Raw genomic sequence first — 23,030 nt, forward strand, 5'->3', positions numbered from 1 at the left:
GCGTACATTGCAGAATCCTATTTTTTATGAATAAAAACGAATATTTTCAATAAAATTAATAAAACGTGCAAAATGTTTCAAAACTGTTCTTCTTTATTATTACTTCAAAATAATCTTATAATAATTAATTAATTTATTTGTTTATTATTATAAGATTAATTAATATAATTTAATTTAAATTATTAATTAATTTAATTTAATTTAATCATATACCCGCACAGTTTCATGATTTAATTTGAAGAAGATCGCAATTATGCTAAAACATGAATTCAATAATATGCATATAATCAAATATGACAGAAAATGCATCAAGAAATAGATGGTCGGAGATGTGCCAGATCGAATATACATTTGTTCTACTAACATCTACAGCCAACTGCGTCTTTGGCACTTGCCCGGATTGAGATTTGTCGGTTTCATTTGTACCTGGATCGTGCATAGCAGGTTAAACGGTGCGATAAATGGCATTGCTGACTGGGTGGATTCATCCCGCCGTATCTGGCACGAATGAGGCGCAGCTGCGTCACATTCGTAGTTGTGCGAATCAAGTTGGATTGCTCGCGTAATTGTCATTCGAATAATAGTGTACCGGTTGACAAAGACAATGGATAACCACGACACCGGAATCAAACGTAATCGGAAATACTAACACTGGAAATAGAAGGTTCTACACTGAGAGATCCATTTGGTTGAATAAAACAAAATTTTTTGATTAAATTATTTTTGTTAATTGAATTAATAATATGTTTGTAATTGTAAATAATGATGTTATCAGAAATAAACAAAATATTAATACACAAAACACAATAATACACAATAACCAAATTCTTTGTTTGCAGTGATTTGTTGGTTTCAATAAAATTTATAATAGTGATAGCAAATTCATTTTTCTGTGTTTCAAATAATTATGTTTATTGTTTTAACTAAATCGTTCTATTGAAAATTGCAACTTGAAATTCACGCACTACTGCTGGCGCTGTCATAGTTTCTACGTAACTGTAGCCCTGTAGCCCTGTAGTCATTTACAAAAATGGCGGACTTACGAATACAAGAGATATTACTGGCACTTCAGTGTAAAAGTTTAAATGCTGTTTTTCAAGAAAATCATTTGCAATTTATGTCACTACGTGTGTGTGTGTGCGCGCGCGCGCGCGTGTGTGTGTGTGTGTGCGCGTGCGTGTGAACACGCATATATATATATATATATATATATATATATATATATATTGGGTTGTCGGAAAAGTCATGACGCATTTTTGTAACAGATGGCGCTAGTTCATTTTTAGAAGAGTCATTTGCATCTATGTTATTGCTATGTCATTTGACAGCTGACAATTTTAACTTCATTCTAAAAAAAATTGAGCAATTTGATTGAGTTTTGAAGATTTTATAACAAGAAGATGGAAGATCAAATTGTATATTTTCGCCATATATTACTGTTTTACTTCCGTAAAGGGAAGAACGTACGTCAAGCTTGTGAAAAGTTGCGTAAAGTTTACGGTGACAATGCTCTACAAGAACGTCAGTGCCAACGATGATTCACGAAATTTCGTGCTGATGATTTTGACCTCAACGACGCTCCTCGATTAGGGAGGTCTACCGAGGTTGATGACGACAAAATAAAGGCATTGATGTTGAGTCAGACTCACATTACATGACACGAGAGAGAGTGCAGAAATATTGAACATCCATCATTCACGATCACCTGAAGAAGCTGGGATACGTAAGCAAGCTCAATATTTGGGTTCCTCATGAACTCAAAGAAATTTATTTGATGGCGCGTATAAACATTTGCGATATGCTCATTAAACGTGAGGAAAATGATCCTTTTTTGAAGCGACTGATAACTGGTGATGAGAAGTGGATTGTTCACAACAATGTGGTGCGCAAACGGTCTTGACGTGATGATTCGCTTCAAACGATATCAACAGAGAGTTATGCTCTCAGTGTGATAGGATTTTAAAGGTGTCGTGTTTTTCGAGTTCCTACCAAGGAACCGAACAATCAATTCGAATGTGTACTGTCGGCAATTGAACAGTTTGAACGAATCCATCATCCAGAAACGTCCAGAGCTCGTTATTCGTAAAGGAGTTGTGTTCCATCACGACAACGCGAGATCACACACAAGTTTGATCACCCATCAAAAATTATTGAAGCTTGGATGGGATGTGTTGCCACACTCACCATACTCGTCTGACCTTGCGCCGTCAGACTTCCACTTGTTTCGTTCTCTTCAAAACTCCTTGCATGATATAACGTTTAATAGATGAGGCTATAAATCAACCTTGTTCAGTTTTTCGCTGATAAAGACAAGTTCTTCTATGAACGAGAAATTATGAAACTTATTGAAAGATGACAAAAGGTTATCGAACAAAACAGGCAATATATTGATTGATCTTTGTTCTTTATATAAATAAATGACCTTTGAAAAACATAGAAAAAATACGTCATGATTTTTCCGAAAACCCAATATATATATATATATATATATATATATATATATATATATATTAGAAGGCGTACATAAAGGAACTTCACATAAAAGAAATGCTCTTCGCGACAATCTAAAACATATTCACGCGTAGCGCAGAACAGAACCGAACAGAACATAAAAAATAATAATAATGTTTCTTGCGTACACCACCTCTCGTCGAAGCCAATGCGTCTCTTTGCTCATAGCGCTTCCTGAAACGATCTCTCTCTCTCTCTCTCTCTCTCTCTCACAGTATCGCTTCTTACAATACAGTATATGTATATGTACAGTATATGTACGTACGTACATATACTATTGGATACTACTCACATATTGATGCTTATCATAGAAAATTCAGCACATGATATTTTTCAAATAAATTTTTGTTCTCTAATTGATATTTTTCCTACTTCAGGTATTTTATGTATTACGACAATACTGATGATAATTTTGTATATTTTCATTAATATACAGTCAAATAATTTAATTCAATTAAATTCAGTTTATTTTATTTTATTTTGTCTATCTTTTTCTAACAGCAGCTATTGACAATTAGAGAAAAATCAATGAAACGAATAGAAGAATCATTTCACTGTGTTATATACATCTTACTTGTTATATATTATGTTATATATTATCTCAATATATCTTATGAGTAACTTAAAAGAGTAAAAGTATAATATATTACGTATAATATATTGAGTATATTAAATTAAATTATATTATAATATATTATAATATAATTTAATTTTTAGTTTTAGAAATAGTATAGCTTATGTTATTTTAAAAAAAGGAAAAGTTTAATGTGTTATTATTTATGTATTTTCTCTTGTATCGAAAAAAACTCTCTTAGAGTATGTACATTGCATGATGTCTTATATATTGTATTTCAGAAATTGGCACATGTTGCACTTTTCGGCCGATTTTCTGATCAGCTCCTTCTAGCGCTTTTATTTCATTCTTTTATCATTGTAATGCAATGTAAGGGATTTTGATTGCGTATGATGAAATAAGAGGAGAATAGTGCTAGACAGAACCAAGTTAAAAATCGACCGAAAAATGTAACGCGCGTCACGTGCTATATTTGAATAAAATGTAAATTTTAATTGAGTCAACTAAATTTCTTGTTTATAGAATATTTCTTGGATATAGAATATGAAAATAAATCTTTAAATTAATGCAACAAAGAAATTTAGTTAGAAAATTAACATTAACATATAAATTTATTTTATTCAATATAATTTGAGCAAGATATCAACCAAAAATTTAGTTGTACGCAATAATAATTTTGTTTAATGAACAAAATTTTTATGTTAATATTACCAAATTTCTAATTAAATTTTTTTGTTGCATTAATCTACGGATTTGTTTGCCCATATCCAAACAAGAAATTTAGTTGATTCAATTAAATTTTGTTTTATCAACTAAATGGGTCTCTCAATACAAGAAGATGCTGTATAATGTAATAAAATATATTAATGTTATAAAAAATTATTATATTATGCAACTTATAGATTCGAAATTTATATCACGGATCGTGTATAAATGAAGGAAAAGGGTTTAATTGTATGCGCAAGCGAACAAGAGAAGAAAGATTTTTTTTACATTTTGTATTTCTATTTGTTTCATTTACATTTATTTGATCCAAAATAAATATAATCTTGTATGAAACATATATTTGTGAATGACAATATTATATTAAATTATACTATTATTTTAAAAAAATAAATATTTTTATTTAAGAGCACAAAAGTCAAAAAACATTGTTAATGATAAAATGAATATTAAATATTAAATCAATATATGATCACTAATTAATATAAAACAAATGTTCGATTCGATCATACGATTTGGTCATCTTCAGTATCAAAATTTAAGATTATAAAAATGATAATTTCGTGAAAAATCTGTTGATTTGCCGCGAAATATTAACTCGAAAGCAACATATCGTATAGAAGTATGTACATAAAATTGCAGATAACAAAAGTTTGAATGACCTGAAGTTTGTTCGAATCCTTTTTGATTATGATCTTGTTTCGTATAGATTTTAAACGCAGTCAAGTATTCATAAAAAAGAATCTTGGTCAACAGAAGAGATAGTCCACCAATTAAATAACCGCATCTCGCAGGGAAAAATCTCAATATTCGTATCTGACATGAAGGAATTAAGGCATTGAAACAAAAGAAACAATAATAAATAAAAAATTAAAGAGAAAAATAAGAAATCTTCGATTACAATACTAATAAGAATAAACCGGAATAACTAGATGTTCTTTTTTTAAAAAAGAATAGTTACTTAAAAACTTCTTTCAAGTAATCATTTACGATAAAATTAAAAATTAAAATAAATGTAAAAATAACAATAAAAATAAAAAAAAATAAAAATTAACATTAAGAATAAAAATAATAATAAAAATAAGATAAAATAAAATAAAATAAAATAAAAATAAAAATACCTGCGAGATGGGAAAAGCCTTGAAGAAATGATAGCAAGTACAAAAAGTCAATAGAAAAGCGACATAATCCTTCATATATAACTTCGACAAGTAGAATAATCAACAGAGAGAAAAGAAGACGGTTCAAGTTAAATAAATAAAAAATGGAGGGAGTGATAGAAGAGGGGGGAATTAAGGAAAAGTTAAGAGCGAGAAATCTCAAACTCAAAACGGGAAAAGTTTTCTGGCAAGGAATCGATATCACTTTGTCTATTTAAATCCTGACGTTATTTTTTTATATGTATCATCTTTTATATCATCTAGAGTCTAATCTTTTATTTAAAGATGGTTCATTATCGAGAATTTCCACATTGTCCCAATGGAATTCGTGGTAATTCTCCAGTCTGTGACTTGTAATCACAAACAGAAAACCACAAATCTTTTTAATGTCACAACAGCTAATCTCATAGACCACACCTTAGTGCGATGACGGTTCCAGTCTATCTTTCCTCATAAATATAAAATTGTTAAGTGAATTATTCAGCACAAAAACTAATTTTAAACTATGCTTTCTCGTAATGTGTCCGAATATATCGGATATATTCTTCACGTAAGGGATAGTAAAGAATGATTTTTGAGTGGATGTCGTATCTAAATCATCGCTCTTACGTTTAACTACGCTGGTGACAGACAGAGGTTTGATTCTGTTCATAAAATAAACTCCATAGGATAATTATTATGAATTAATATCTCAACCAGAAATTCTAGATTTTTTTTTCATGAAATTAAGGGTGTGATAGAAATAGAATTTTATTCAATTATGACTTATTATCACACCTTTTTTATGATTAACTGGATAATGAGAGTGAAAATTCAGGTATCTGCTGGAATTGATAGGATAGGTTTCTTGTATATGTCGAAAATTATCTTCCCTGCGTCCAATCCTATTAATGTGAGGAAACCAATACGATTGTTCTCTCTGATCTCCTTCGTAAATTGAAATCTCTCGTGAAATAAGTTAAATATTTTTAAGGTCATCTAGGGAATTAGTCGGAGCAGCAAATAGTATCATCAACTCTGATACAAAACGGGAGATCAATTGGGATGCAACCAACAGCAGGTTCCTCGAGGTCTTGCATCACCATGTCTTCAGTTATAGGTAGGATAGAAAGGAGCCCATGGGTGTATCGAAGATCTGTTTATAGAATAACTATTGTTTTTAAAAAAAAAGACATCTAATTATTCCGATCTATTCTTATTAGTATTGTAAATCATAGACTTCTTATTTTTCTCTTTTATTTTTTATTTATTATCATTTCTTTTGTGATTTCAATGCCTTAATTCCTTCATGCCAGATACGAATATTGAAGCTTTCTCTGCAAGATGGGATTATTTAATTGGTGGACTATCTCTTCTGTTGATCAAGGTTTTTTTTTATAAATACTTGACTGCGTTTAAAATCTATACGAAACGAAATCACAATCGACAAGGATTCAAAGCTTTAAGTCGTTCAAATTTTCGTTATTTGCGATTTTATGTATTTTATGCGTTATACTGCTTTGGAATTATATTTTGTGGCGAATCAACAGATTTTCCACGAAATTATCGTTTTTTTACAATCTTAAATTTTAATATTAAAGATGACCAAATCATATGTATGGTCGAATCAAACGTTCGTTTATATTAATTATTGTTCATGTATTAATTTAATATTTAACATTCATTTTAACATTAACATTAACATTAACATTATATTATTTTATAAAAAAATATGATTGTTTGAAACAATTTTTTTCGAATAACAATTTTTCGAAGAACAATTTTTTTTTAAATAATATGTTTTTTGATTATACTAATCAATAATGAAATAAAACATTAACCCGTAAGCAATATATGACACCGCCACTAGACGGACGCAGAGTTTTATTTCTTGAAAATAAAAACCATACAGAATAGAATAAAGACATAGTATTATGAAATCATTTCAATCATTTTTAATGAATAGTTTTTTGAAAGCGAAATGTGAAACTTCACTCAAATAGAATTCTTCGAAATGAAGGGGAAGATTCCTCCAAGATGAAAATAAATTAAATATTATTTTATATATTATAAAACAATTATTAAAATGACTAAAACATGTCTTTTTAAAAAATTTCAACATTTTATTAAAATAATGAAATTGTTTGAATAATATAATAAAATTGTTTAAGTTAAAAGCGGGATCAGTTTTTAAAAAAAAAATATTTTCTTTTATGTAAAAATTATTATTATTGTTTAAAAAGATAAACAATTGTATCCTTTAGATTAAACAAAAATTCAGTTGGACTATTCTAATGGATAAATTTCTTTGAATTTTCATAAATTTATTAAATCTAAGAACATTTTTTTTCTCTGTGTAGTGTTTTCTGAAATCAGAATATGATGAATATAATTATAAGTAAATTAAAATTACATTGAAATTATATAATTATATTTTCTAAGCCTAATATATTTTTGTAAAAACTCTCTTGCCGGAAAATATTCTATACAAAATATTTGTCTTTGGTATCGACAGTTAACCGGTGATGCATCATTGCGCTTCGCTCGACGTAGCTTTGTTTACATCTGGCGAATCGTTTTGTTTTTGTGAATCAATTTGTCTTTGTCAAACTAGTTCATTATATTCATACTGACGGATCAAGAAACTCATAAAAAACCTACAAGTATTATTGTTCGGAAAATGCTAAAGCGCTCGCTTCATCTCATCGTGAGAGAGCCACCAAAAGAAAGCATCGGCAGGACACATCAAAGTTCGCAGTTTGAATGATGCTATGTCGAGGCTAATATATGTCGATATCTTTTCTGACATGTAATATCATCTTTTTGCACTAATGTGATGTTGCGATATCCGCGGCAAAACCTGACTAGTATAAAATTATATATAAAAAATTATATTAAAAATTATATATAAAAAATTATATATAATTATATATAAAATTTTTCCTTAATTCTATAAGACTCTGTCGGGACAAAGTCGGATTAATTAAAAATTTATTTGTGTGTGGAGGATGTCTATTTAATTTAATTTTGTAATTTAATTATAAAGTTCAATTTGGAATATTATTTAAACGGAGGTGAGCTACTTACCCCACTGGTTTTCCGTAACAGCACGTTTTGATTTCCTCTTTGGCTCGGCGTTCGTGAATTCAATCTTTCATCCTTAACTAAAAAAATAATAAAATGAGAGTTGCGGTTATTACGAATCTAGTATGTATCTAGTATTTTCAATCAAATATACATTCTGTTATAATATGTTTAATAATTATAATATAAATGATAATAATAATTAATAATCAATTCTAGTAAAACAATTTTTATCCAATAATAAAAAGTCGTAAATTGATGTTGAAAGTTTACAACTTATAAAGTAATGTAGGTTAAAATCGATAACTCCACAAATAAAAAATGATCGTTTTACTTTAGTAAAGTTTAGTAAAGTCATTTTATAAAAAATCAATTGTAAGTCATAAAATACACAAAACATTCAGTGAATCTTTATTGTTAACGTTGTATATAATATTATTTTTAACATATTTAAATGAAATTGTTTTATATTTAAAGCATACGAAACTACGTTGAACACGAGATTCGCAGATTAAAATTATTATCGGCATATGTAACATTCCTATAATGAGAGGAAATCGAGAAGATGTCCTCGTTTAAATCATATACGTGCCCAGAACAGCCCAATTTATCATTTTGAGATTTTTATCTTTTTCCTTGAGAATTTATCTTTTTCACGGCAATAGTTCGCATCAGAACTTTGACTTTTCTGCGTTCAAAAAGATCAAAGGACCAAATGCATTACAAAAATTACTATCAGCATTAAGTCCATTGAAAATAATTGAATTTTACTGAATTTCATTCGGTTATATTATCAATGTTAAAATCTCATCATCGTCTCATAAAAATAGTAATGTAAAAAAAAGAATATATAATTATTTAAAAATACATATAGACATATCAAAATTTATCTACAGAACTTTTACCTAAACTTTATTCCTATTTTATCCTTTTATTTTATGTATATAAAAACTTTAAATTCCAATTTATTTTATCATATGTTATAATTATGACATTTTCTTGATCGTAATATCTTTAGTTTCATTTTCATGTAAATATTGTTGCAAATAAAAGCATATTTAAGTTAGAAATTTATAATTACATCATAAAAAACAATTTTAGAATATAACTTAACATACACACGTATTCGCAATTTAATATAGATATGGTACTTTAATTGCGGTTTGTTATATACGTTTGTATATAACATCTGCAATCACCTTGTTATGGATTTAGTTTCGAATTTTAATCGCTCGGAGTTGTATTATCTCTATATTGCCTGCAGGATGCTCGCCTAACAATCTGAATCTCAAATACCAATTGTTTCTATCGCTTGGATGTGCAAAATTTCCCGTAGTTCCAGTTTAATTTCATCGCGACGCGACAACTCTTTAATCGATCTGGATGATTAACCAAAAAAATGCAGTAAAATCATATATACGCATATATAGACAGAAGTTTCCTTCATTTCTGACTACACAGAGAAAAAGGTTTCTTTAGATTTAGTAATTTTATTGTATTTGTTTAACTTAAACAATATAATTTTATATTAAATATCATTTTATTGTGTTAAAAATTTTGTTGTTTTATTAGAGTATATCATATTATTTAATTGAAAAATATTATTATTTAAAGAAAATAAAATTTATTTTTGAATTAAATAATATTTTATTTTGGTCAAATTAGATGTTGTTTCAATGAAAGAAAAAAGTTCTTTAATATTGTTAAAATATAATATAGAACATCATTTCTTTCAAACAATTTATTACTTGTCACCATTATTGTAATGTTTGGGTAAAAATCCAACGCAATAATTTAGATAGTAAAGATGGAAATAGTTTACCATTATTCAGACGGATATTAAATGGAAAACGTGATCGTACGGGAAGATAAAGATGTGTAAAAGAATAACACCAAAGAGAAATTACATGTGTGCTTTACGATATTTCAGCTGTTTTGACTCCTTTTTATATATATATATATCTCGCTATACATATCTTTCCGTGCAATCGCGTTTTCATTTAATCGCATTTATTTAAGTATTCAAGATCATAAAAATTCTTTACAGAAGGATATGCCGAAATATTATGTATACATATATTGAGATAGAATGAAAGCTACTATCACTTATGTTAGATACATATCATCGGAGTTAAATTAAATTATACGCAATTTTATGATATCATAATTTTGAAAAAAAATTAAAGCTATCACTTGGATTTTAGAATAAGAAGACTTCAATAAAAATATAAAGATACGAATCGTTGATTGATTTATATTTTTCAAAAGCAATTGTACATTTAATTTTCGAGGGACTATAACTTGGCACCACATTTTTTATATCTTCAACGTTTATGAACGTTTCAGTTTACTTCTTCAAGAAAAAAAAAAACAACAGAAAACTGTTTCAGATTGTTCCTGAACAAGTGATTATAGTCCATTTAAGAACAATCTGAAACAGTTTTCTGTTTTTCTCCCTGAAGAAGTGAACTGAACCGTTTACAAACCGTCGAAGATAAATTCACGAAGGGCGCGATATCAATTTAAAATAAACATTAGTAATTTATTGTTTTACTTAAAAAAGAATATGATTCAAAATAAACAATGGAACTATTTAAATGAAATAACTAGTCATTTAAAAGAAATAATAGAATTGTTTAATTGAAATTGAAAAATTAATTATACTAATAATGGAACTATTTGAATTAAATGGTTAAGTTGTCCAAACAATATGATGGTGGTTTGAAAAGTCTGTACAAAGTCAAAAAGATAGCACCACTGGTATGTATGACGAAATGACTGATGACGAAAATTAAACAATTGTCAGATATCAAAAAAAAATTTAATAGGATTCTCCTCTTTTGTTAATTAAAATAATTAATGTGCAACTTTAAGAGTAAAGTTTTGATAAATACAATCTCGATAATCATATAGATGGTTTTTCAAAAAATTAAAAGGAAAATAAAAAAAAATAAGGTTTAAGTGCTAAAAATGTTGTTTATAATAATGAATATCAATAATAAAATTACAAAAAAAATTAAAAAAATTTCGAATTTAAATTAAATCATCCTCAATGTGTTATCGTTAAATTAGTCAAAAGTAACAGTCATTTAAAAATATTTCTTTCTATCTCTTATAATTTACGCCTGTTATTTAAAAACATGTAAAATTTGATTTAAAATATATACGTCTTGCAATCAACAATGGAATCTTTTCTGTATTCGATCGATGACAACGTTATTGTTGAATGATTTACAAATTGCCCAATAAATTATTTATTATTTTACAATTATTAATACATTCAAACTATTTCTCTGGTTTCAATTAAATAATGTGATGTTTCTCATCATAATGACCATTATATACGAGGGTGGTTTGAAAAGGCGGTCCGTGCAAAATCAGAAAGATAGCATCACTGATGTGTATCGAGGTTATTTCCAGTTAGTAGCATCTCTTGGAAAAACATCAAGTTTCAGCCAGATTGAACTATTTCTCTATTTGGCGTTCGTCTGAATCGAGGAAGTCAAGTGATTTCTAAAAAATGGATGAAAGAGAATTTCGTGTGTTGATCAAGCATTACTTTATGAAAAGTAAATCGCCTCAGGAGATTAAAAAGAAGCTTGATAAACATTATGATGAATCTGCACCTTCGATTAGAACAGTTTATAAATGGTTTCAAACGTTTCGGAGTGGCCATATGAGCACAAGTGACGTTGAACGTTCTGGACGCTTGTTGAGGTTACTACTCCAAATCATTGATAAAATCCATGATATAGTAATGGATGATAGAAGAATGAAGATGCGTGCGATACTAATGCTGTGGGCATCTCGAGTGAACGGGTACATAATATTTTGCATCAACATTTGGATATGAAAAAGATATTTGCAAGATGGGTATTGCCGCGATTGACTAAATGCTCACAATTGACCAAAAACGAAATCGTGTTCCAAGGAATGTTTGTATTGAATTTAGGTTATGATAAATGAACTCTTCTCGTGCTATATGTATGCACACGTTTAATGATAATAGACGAAACAATCGTGATATAAAACAAAATGTATGAATATAAAAATGAACTTCCAGTCTCGTTTGTGAAAGAAAACTTATAACGACTCTTAATATTGGACGCAGTGGAACAATCCTATGAAAAGAACGGGAGAGAGTAGGGTCGAACGACATATCGATAGATCGTAATCGATACTATTAATTTTTCCAAAAAACCGATTCACATTGCCGACATTATTGAATCTCCAACAGTTTGCAACTATTCCAGCGAAATCCACAGAACTCTAGGCGTTCGTCACTATGGACAAAATATGGATACACTACACGCCTGAGACCAAAGTATAGTCCAAACAATGGATTGCCAGCGAAGAATCTGCACCAAAGAAGATGAAGATCATTCCTTCGGGAAGATTATGGCGATTGTCTTTTGGGATCCGCAAGAAATAATATTTATCGACTATATGGAAAAGGGTAAAACTATTACAGATGAATATTATTCGTTATTGGACCATTTAAAAATCAAGCTGCAAGAAAAACGTTCACAATTGAACCACAAGAAAGTCCTTTTCCATCAACGCACCAGCTCACTCCTCCGGAGTTGTGGCCGCAAAATTGATGGAATTACGGTTCCAACTCATTCCGCATCCCCCCTATTCTCCAGATTTGGCTCCCTTGGACTATTATTTATTCCCCAATGCGAAAAAATGGCTAGCGGGAAGGAGATTTCATTCAAACGAGGAGGTGATGATTGCGGAAACGGATGTCTATTTTTCACAGTTGGATCAATCATATTATTCGGAAGGGATCAACAAACTGGAGCAGCGTTGGACGAAGTGTATAAGCCTAAAAGAAGACTATGTTGAAAAATAAAAAAGATTTATCCTGAAAAATTAAGTAGTTTTCATTTTTATACGGACTTTTCAAATCACCCTCGTACAATAAATTTTTTTCAATTAAAGAAAAAATTATTTAGATGAAAAAATAAATGTCTTCATTAAAAAAATTGTATTGTTTTAACAAAACAATAACTTTTTCAATATAAAGAAATAATGTCATCTTATTTACAAATATTTTATTTGAAGTAAAACTATTTATTATTTAAAAAATCAAATAATTGAATTTATTGAATCAATGATTTGTTTGTTTGGACTAAAGATAAATTTCTTTGAATTTAATAAGATTTATTGAGTCCAAAGAAATCGTTTCTCTGTGTATGAGCGGAAAATATAAGTCCTAATACATTCGATATTTGAATTTACCACGCATCGCGATAATTCTTTGCAAAATTAATGAGTTTTATATTGTATCTTGTTAAATGTTTTTATCTAAATCTTTATCATCACATAATATTGATCATAATTTATATGTAAGTAGAGCGTTGTCATCATGTGTGACTATATTTCATACATTCATTTTATATACAATTCATATAATAATTCATATCTATAATTAAATGATTTTATAATACGCGGCACAGAAGATTATATATAGAACATAGAATTTTGTTTTAAAACTTGAATTGTAGATCGTCTAGAATAGATTTTACATATTCAGAACAAGCAGAAAGTATTAATGATTAGTATGTATATAATGTTTAACTAATGTCAGTCATACTACTGATTACGGAGTAATCGAAGAGAATATGTCAGCCATTTAAAAACAATATTACTAAACATATTTATAAATATTATAATATTTATAAAATATTATATATTTATATATATATATCTATGTTTTAATACGACATTTATATAAATTTGTCGCATTTTTCCTAAAAATTTTCTGAAACATGTTCAAAGAATACTAGCGATAAATAGTATAGCAGCGTTACGTCGCGTCGTGCCTGCTGTAACAATTTCACGAAGAAGATGTTACATTCGTGCCGATCTTTTCTTTCGAGAAAACGTACCTCTTTTTCTTTAGACTTATTAATTTTGCGCCACACGACAACACGCAGTTCTTTTGAATAATATCGCATAATCCATCGCCGATCGTTCTGGTACAGGATTACGAAAGAAACTTGGTTACTTTTAGTTTGCCAGTAAAGAATATTATTGGCGATCTGTCGATCGTGGGTGAGCATATCCTGATTATGTTCCCTGAGTCCGACATTCGAGGAAATCAAATATTTTTCCAATATGCTTGTTGCGTACTGTCGCGTTGGAATTATGCTCGCTCACATTTATTCGCATACTCATATTCTCAAAATATATTTCGAAAGCTACAATATTCTTCAAAGAATCGCTATTATATATATACATTTTAGAAAAAGAGTTGTAAACTCTTCGGCCATACTTCGATGAAATAAATATAAATTCAAAATTATTATTTATTATTAAATTTAAATATTAAATTTTAAATTTTATAGAATAAATGAATAAATATAAATTCCTTCCTTTTCAAACTTATATAATAAAGTACGTACATATATTACGTACATACGTATACTACGTACATATATTGATTAAATATAAAGCAAATGCTCATAATAAATATATGACATATTGGTTAATAAATAAAATTGAAATTCCTGAGATTATTCAACTCTAACAACATGCTGATAGATTATTCATTATATGTATTCTCAATAATACTTGTTTAATTCTAATAATATATGTTTTTCGCGTAAAATGATTTTATGTTGATGAATTTATACAGTACTCATAGCAAAACAGTTGTAATGAATTTGTACTATTGGTTATATCTCAAGAAGAATTGTAATCTTAGAAAATATTCTTATTGAAACTTTCTTATTTATTCATCTTAATAAGTTCTACGCATTTTTCTTTAGAAAATGATCAAGTAAAATTTTTAATATTCTTCCGTCATTTCCGAAATTATTTCTCTGTAGTCTAATTTTACATATCAATTTTCATTTTATTATATAATACAATTGCTATCTTAAATTTTTCAGATGTTTGTTGAAAGTGAACATTAGTTTTAAATTCCCATATGGTACATATTCGTGTAGCAAGTCCGATGCTATTTCAACACGAGGAATTGCATGTTATTCGTATCCATTTCAGAGCAAAGGTTTTCGCTCTCTCGAAATCACTCGCCAGAATCAGTGACTTTCTCCGATAGTGTGTGTGTGTGTGTGTGTGTGTGTGTGTGTGTGTGTGTATGTGTGTGAACGCGCGCGCGCGAACACTTCTCTCATGATCAAATTCACCAGGGAAATCACGATGAAAACGAAATAGCGACTGAGAGCGGCTTAAATAACTGAGAAAATTTTCTGTGAAAGTATCAAGTCGCATTTAGTCCTACTATTGTCATTCTACCCTTCTTGGGGTCTTTTTCATAGGATTATGCAGAGGCTTATTCATAGGATGTGTGAAAATTTTGTTGCTCTTTCTCTCTTTTTCAGTATAAACATTTCATATTGTTTGAAAAATACAATGACAAATTTATTGCCTCGATAAATTATTGTATTAAGATGCATTGTTGCGCGTATGCACATATACAATTGCATTGCACATCAAATATCTTAAAAACATAAAGGGATAAGAGCCAAAATGTCAAGTCAGCATGAAGCAACTGACTTTATACTCTCAGTTTCTCCACAAGTATGCTCGAATAAATATAAATGTTTAAATTCCCAATGAAGTGTAGTCACATCTCTTCTATCTTTTGCCTTCTATTCCTCTTTAAAGCAGCACATCTAATGTGTGGTACACAAAGGGAGTAAAAAAGAAGTTAATGTACGCTATTAAATGATCAAACGCATTTAACAAAGATGACAATTAAATTATAATAGAATTATAAGTTATAGTTAACGTGTTCTGTATGGAATAGAATTTAATTACTAGCGATAATGCAAAACAATCATACAATTTTTGTAAGAATAAACAAAAATATACATCGTATTTAAGAAAATATATATAAGAAAAAAATCTTGTTATCAGTCAGTGCCTCTGTCCTCAGGCTTTCATTATCCGTTTTAGATTGGAAAGAAGATGAATCTAATTGTCTACTTGTCCGTTCTTTACTATCTATTAATGAATTAATTTTGTGAAGTTTTCGCCTGTTATTGCCGGATAACTTCACTGCTTCAAGTCGCCGGAAGACAATTATCAATCAGGGGAAGCGAGCAATGGTCTATGCGTGATCCGCGATGATTAACAAACTTAACAAACATAGAGAATAAAGTGTTGAATTATTTCGCACATTTAATCGATTAATTTTATTAATTTATTTATTTTAACCTAACTTGATTATACAATTAGATAAGCCTAACCGAATAATATTATGCTGCATTTTAGCATTTAAATATGCACAAAGAATACATGGAATTTTGATATATCGCAAAGGAGAATATCCTAAAACAATATTCTAAATAATAAAACAATATTCGAAAAGTTTAATCCACTGAAAAGAAGAGAATTAAAAAAAAACGCGAGGAAGAAAAATCCGACAAAATCTTAAAGGAAGCTAGGTATTTTCTTAAAATACTACCAAAAAAGAGGTCTTTAAAAAATTAAAATTTAAGATTCGTTTTGTGATATAAATATCACAGTCTCCGTTATTTAACACAGACTTGATTTACGACAGCTGTCTTTATACTCGAAAACACAGATTTTCTTCGATGTATATGATCCACGATTTGTGATTTATGTCACTATTTCGTCCGGATTGTGTCTATGCGGTTGCAGATTAATCAACCTCGAGAATTAATCAGACCATCTCGCATAGAATAATTAATTGTGTTCGATACTAGCCGCAAATGAGCCAGAGCGTTCCGACACATCATTAATAATTAATTGATTATAATAGTGGAAATCAAGTAATCTCTTTCGAACAGATACGTGTGAAAATTAATGTTGAACAATTCCTAATAATAATTGTTATTCGTTCGGTATCATTTGGGAACACGTTGTTTTTCAATTTCAGATCATTCTTTCGCAAGGCTGAGAATTGAATCACTATTCTCGAAAACGATGTGTAATCATTGCGAAGGCTCGCTATTGTAAAATTATTGAAGGTCCATTAAACTTGTTGTTTTTCGTTTGACATTTATCAATTATGTTATCAATAACAAAGTTCGACATCAAGAAAATAAAAGCGAGATCAAAGAATCAATCTATCATATATGTGCCGTTTATCTTAAATTATTCCTTAAATAAAATTTATTTAAATTCGAATGTATACATGAAATAACGCAATCTTACCAATTACTCGTAGATGCTTTCCACCGAGAGTGGAGGCGTCCGTCGTCAATAAGGATAACGGCGTCGAAGAACTGTCCAGGACTTCGACACGCGATAAATCAACGCCCCGACGCTCGCAGGCTGGACTTAATATATCTCTGTAACATGTAAAACAACGAATGAAATGCAAAAGCATTTTTATAAATTTCTTCGTATTTTTCGGTAATTCGTATTTTGAGATATTCTCTTTCGTAACAAAACATTGAGCTTTAATGTCATTTAAATACATTAATTAATTTACATATTTTAAATATGATATAAAAAAATTAACGATTGTATTATATCAATAAATTAATTAAATATCGAAAATTGCACAAACAAAAAAATTGATTTTTAAATTGCCATCACGACCATTGCAGCGATTGTAAGATAATTTGTAAGTGGTCGGGATCACAAAGTTCTCATTAGAAAATACAAATTTTAATTCTCGAGTAATGATAGAGTAATATGAATTCGAAATCGAGTAATATGAATTCTACCTCCTGCTGTGATCTATTTGTCTACGTAATCCCTTTTGAGAATAAAATTGCGTTTCATAGATAGTTTAATTCAGATGCTGTATACAATTAATATAAATAAGTTAATATAAATAATATAGATATCTTTCCTATATAATCTCTGCTAATAAATATACAACTGAACAACTTTAAATCTTTTTCTCCAAATCTTACAGGCAATTAATTGTGCATGTCTTAAAATCTTTATTGATGTAATTTCTCAAATTCTGATGTATGATCTTTTGGATGTATTAAATAATCTTTTCTAATGTGCAATATTCAAATAATGATACGCTTCTTGTTCAATTCTTAATATTTCCCTTTCATTAATCATAATTATATCAAAATTTTTAAGATTTAATTCTTCATATAAATGTTCCCCTGTCTTTTCCCATACCAGATTATAATTTTGTTTTAATATTAAATCTGTTTATATTTATAAAAGTAATACATTATTCTGTTATTCTTCTTTATCATTGCACTATCAAACTTTCTTGGTTATTATTATTATTATTATTATTATTATTATTATTATTATTATTATTATTATTATTATTATTATTATTATTATTATTATTCTTATTAATTTTTGGATGTATTCCAATTTCTTGAAATAATTCTGCTCTTGAAATAATTCTGCTATTAGTTTTAAACTTATTATTAGTCGATTATTATTTTGAATTTTTTTTCATATTATGTATCATATTATGTAAAATCAAGAATTTTTGTCTGATCTATTTGAATGATATGCTCGATTATCCAATCTCTGAGTTTATTAACATGTTTCAATATTAGGCCGTATAATATTTTCGAGTATATTAAGCAAACTTGCAAAATCATGAAAGCACAATTTGTTCATATTTAAAAAAAAAACAATCAAATGTCATCATGTCAATTTAAACAACAATGTTTTATAAAACACTGAAATATAAATACATTTCGAAGAAATATTAAAAATTCATATCAATAAATCGCGAAAATAAATCCGGCATTAATACAATATGTGAATTGTAACATCAATATTGATATTTCGCATGGACAAAGTTATCTAAAGGAAGGAATTGTTTAAGCTGTTGCCAAGTCGAGAAATCAGAAACTATTATGCGCACCCTCGTCTTATGAGATAAAATTTAATTTTCCAGTCACCCTCTTCTACGACCGCAAGAACTTCGTCATATTACGCGAAATTATTGCCACATTCTTTCATGATGATGTAAATCATTCAAAATTTCATTTTATATTTTTGCCACAAATCTGTAAACACGTTAATTTGCGAAATAACTAAAAATTATATAATCAAGTAATGTAATATGAAAAAATCGAAACAAATATCGACAAGTCGATATAACTAAATCAATTAAATCTTTTCATGTCTGCTACTGTTACTGTAATTATCTTATTACATATAATGTTAAATTAATTAGATAATTACGAATTGAAATTCACATGAGGAATTTACTGTTATTCATTGCGCGCGCGCACGCAATAAAATAATTTAAATATATATGTGTGCGTACATATTTTTAATATTTTTTATATATATAACGACTTTATTATTAATAAACATGATTAATATAACATAATAAGAATATGTATGTAACACTAATGTGAAATATGTAACACTAATGTGAATCTTCCATGTATTTAATGGAAAGTCTTGTGATTTATTTTGATAAAATAAGTAATTGACGAAAATACGTGACGTTCTAATTTAATATATTAGGTGTACAAAAAAGTTCTGAGCTTTTTTTTGTAAAATTCAATTTTTATTCAAAAACAAACAAAAAAATATTAATCAGCGAAATATTCCCCATTTGCATCAATGACTTTTGTCATCTTTCGGGCAGCTTGCGAATTCCTTGACGATAGAAGCTCACCGGCTTCGAAGCGATAAAGTCATCAATACATTTTCGTATCTCTTCAAATCTCACGAAATGTGTATCAGCCAAATGATGCTGCAGCGACTGGAATAGGTAGTAATCGGAAAGCGCCATGTCTGGGGCTATACGCTTATACGCCGCGTGCGGGAGAAGTTCCCAGCCTAACGCAAAGATATGGTCCTGAGTCGCTTTCGCAACATGTGGTCGAACACTGTCACGAAGCAAGATCATTTTACGACGTCCTTGGCCAGTAAATGGCCTCTTTTCTTCTAATATATCGCTCAAATTGGTCAATTGTTGGTAGCGGTCTGCCGTGATTGTTTCACCCGGTTGTAACAACTCGTAATACAACACACCTTTCCAATCCCATCAGATACAGAATAAAACCTTCTTGACGTGGATATTGGGCTTTGGCGTCGATGTCGAAGGTTGACCAGGATCAACCCATGATTTTTTACGTTTAGGGTTATCATAAAGAATCTTTTCATCGCCTGTAATGATTTTGCAGAAAATCTTTTTTCCGGAACTTTGAAAGCAAAGTGAGTGCAGTGTCACGCCGACGATTTTTGTTGTTTTCGGACAATTCATGCAGAACCCATCTGCCTTCCTTCTGAACCTTTCCCATCGTATGTAAACATACGGAAATGGTTTGCTGCGTAACGCCAAGTTGTTCTGCAAGCTCCTTTTCAGTTTGTGCAGAGTTTATATCCAGCAGTGCTTGCAATTCGTCCGTTTCAATCTTTTGAGGACATCCAGGTTCATCTTCAAGACTGAAATCTCCTTAGCGAAATTTTTGATACCATCTTTTACATGTAGTATGACTTACAGCGTTCTCTCCATATGCAGCACAAATCATTGCAGTGGCTTCAGCAGCATTTTTCTTCAGATGAAACGCGAAGTGGATGGAAAATCGAATATGCTCTTTTATTATTGCCATCATGAACACTACTGATTTTTGAGGTTATGTGCATCAAACGCCAAACCGTATGGCATTTTAGAAGGCCAATGTCAACGCTTTAAAACCACAAAAGGGCGGGAAGATATATAAAATTTAAATTGTTATTTCGATTGTATGAAATCTAAAGCTCAAAACTTTTTTGTACACCTAATATATTGGCTCTTCTTGTAGCCTAAAGTTTACCTCGTTTTCTAGATATCATTTTATTTTCCTGATGGAATATTACAAAAGGAGGAAGAGGAGTGCTTGATGAAATAATGGCATAAGATGGAACAAAGGTCCTTCGAAGAAGGCATAACATTACAGACCGTGACAAAGTAGAAATTCCGTCAGCAGAATTCGTAGTAAAGAAATAAGAAATTAATTATTCGTTTACACTTTACACAATTTTCTTCTACCATTTATTCAGACTTTTTTTCTTTATATATCTTATATTGATTTCTTTGTTCTTTAATATTAACTATATATCTAACTATATATACATATAACTATCCGGGAAAAAAAGTTTATATCTAATCATATTAGATATAATTATATATAATTATATATAATGAAATCTATTAATATTACAAATTATATGCAATTATCAAAATATTTATAACTCCATATCAAATTATATAAAATTATATTAAAATTTTTTTCGGGTAAAAAATTTATATCTAATTATATGCAATTATATCAAAATATTTATAACTCCATGTCAAATTATATAAACTTATATTGAAATTTTTTTCGAGTAAAAACTTTATATCTGATTATATGTAATTATATCAAAATATTAATAATTCTATGTACAATTACATAAAATTATATTGAAATTTTTTTCAAAGAAAAAGTTTAGTTATATCTAATTAGAAATGATTATATCAAAATGTTTACAACTTTAAATTGAATTATACAAAACTATATTTCTTTTTCAAATAGAAAGATATACATTAAATTATATAAAAATTTATACCTGATATATTATAATGCATCAAATTAGATATAAATAATACATCTAAATGAGAGACATTTCCGATATTACGAATTTAGTTGATATTGTACGATTTATACATATATACATATATACGAATATACATAATTTATGAACACATAATTTCAATCAAATATAAATATAATAATATAAAAGATAAAGGATCCTTAAGGAAAATTTTAGATTTAATATAATTATACTGGTTTATTTCGTTTATTTTATAAAAAACTTAATATTTTATATATGAGATTGTTCATATAAATACAAATATTATAAATAAATATACTTATAAAAATATATTACTTTTTCACATTTATCACAAAAATGAACCCATTAAAAACTTGATCTAATTATATTTAAAAATGTATAATTATATCTAATTATATATATATATATATATATATATATATATAAATAGCAAGATGACGTCATTATGACGATAATTTAAGATCATTTCTTGTCATTCGATGTCAATATACTAAATGATGATGTAAAATAAATGTAACATTTGTCACGAAATATTATCGTCATAAATATATCATCATTTAATCATCATTTTTAAGTCATTTTTAATGAATAAATATTGAAATAACATTATTAATTATCTTTCTTAATTAACTATAATATAACTGTAATATAACTATAATATAACTAAATAAGAAAAATATTTCCAATATTTAATACAGTTATTAACAAATTGATTAACAAGTAAATAAAATATATACAACAATTTATAAACATTTTCATAAAAATAATGATTCATATTAAACATAATATAGATTCACGGCTCTATACATGTAATTAAATTATCTACAAGAATTACATATGCAATCGAGATTTTAAAATTACGACTATATTTATACAATATAATAATATTCATTAACCAGATCTATCATATTTTAAGCAGAGATCTCGCAATCACTTGTTTGGTCATTTCCGTAGCAGGTTTCATCCCAATACCGAAATTAAATATCGGACAGGATCTTCAAATGGATGGGTGACCAGATGGGTAGGTTTTAAAAACATACGATAATACGAGATAAAAAATGTTTCATCAAAAATGTTTCTCTCATCTTTTTGTATTTTTTCATTCTTTTTTTTCACTTATTTTCTGTAAGGGTATTTTATGTCACATATATTATAGATTTTCAATACTTTCAACAGTCAATATCGAAACGCAACCGTAATTTTGTCGTCATAAGTATGCATAATTTCTTCTGTTCATATATAATCATAAACAATTTTATCTTTTTATATAATTAGATCAGGTTAAAATCCATGCATAATTAGATCTACAAAATTATATATAATTATATATAATTAGATATAAACTTTTTTTTCCGGATATATAGATAATATATACCGAAAAACTTAATATATTCGCGCGTACAAGCAGTCGCGTCACAAAAGTGCAATTACGTGGACATACTTTCAATCAAATACTCTATCCGTGAAATTTTTATAAAAGTATATTTTACATCATTTTGTGCGCGCGC

General features: G+C 28.5%; 1 protein-coding gene and 1 long non-coding RNA gene across 8 annotated transcripts in view; one reads left to right on the forward strand and one right to left on the reverse strand.

The window, feature by feature from the left end:
- The window catches only part of LOC105431055 (uncharacterized), a 180,365-nt gene that overhangs the window by 14,371 nt on the left and 142,964 nt on the right, over positions 1 to 23,030 (reverse strand). For all 7 annotated transcript variants that reach the window (XM_089074541.1, XM_089074540.1, XM_089074542.1 and 4 more), the window contains 2 exons: positions 17,185 to 17,321; positions 8,035 to 8,111 (listed from right to left, as the gene is read on the reverse strand). In XM_089074541.1, coding sequence (XP_088930667.1) covers positions 8,035 to 8,111; positions 17,185 to 17,321 — 214 coding nt within the window. The remainder of the gene's footprint in view (positions 1 to 8,034; positions 8,112 to 17,184; positions 17,322 to 23,030) is intronic.
- LOC148937049 (uncharacterized) lies at positions 411 to 21,674 on the forward strand. The gene is made up of 2 exons (XR_016138732.1): positions 411 to 664; positions 20,754 to 21,674. It is a non-coding gene; the product is annotated as an uncharacterized LOC148937049 (long non-coding RNA).

The sequence above is a fragment of the Pogonomyrmex barbatus genome, unplaced genomic scaffold (genome assembly GCF_055798465.1).
Source record: "Pogonomyrmex barbatus isolate J1 unplaced genomic scaffold, ASM5579846v1 scaffold17, whole genome shotgun sequence".
Lineage (NCBI taxonomy): Eukaryota > Metazoa > Arthropoda > Insecta > Hymenoptera > Formicidae > Pogonomyrmex > Pogonomyrmex barbatus.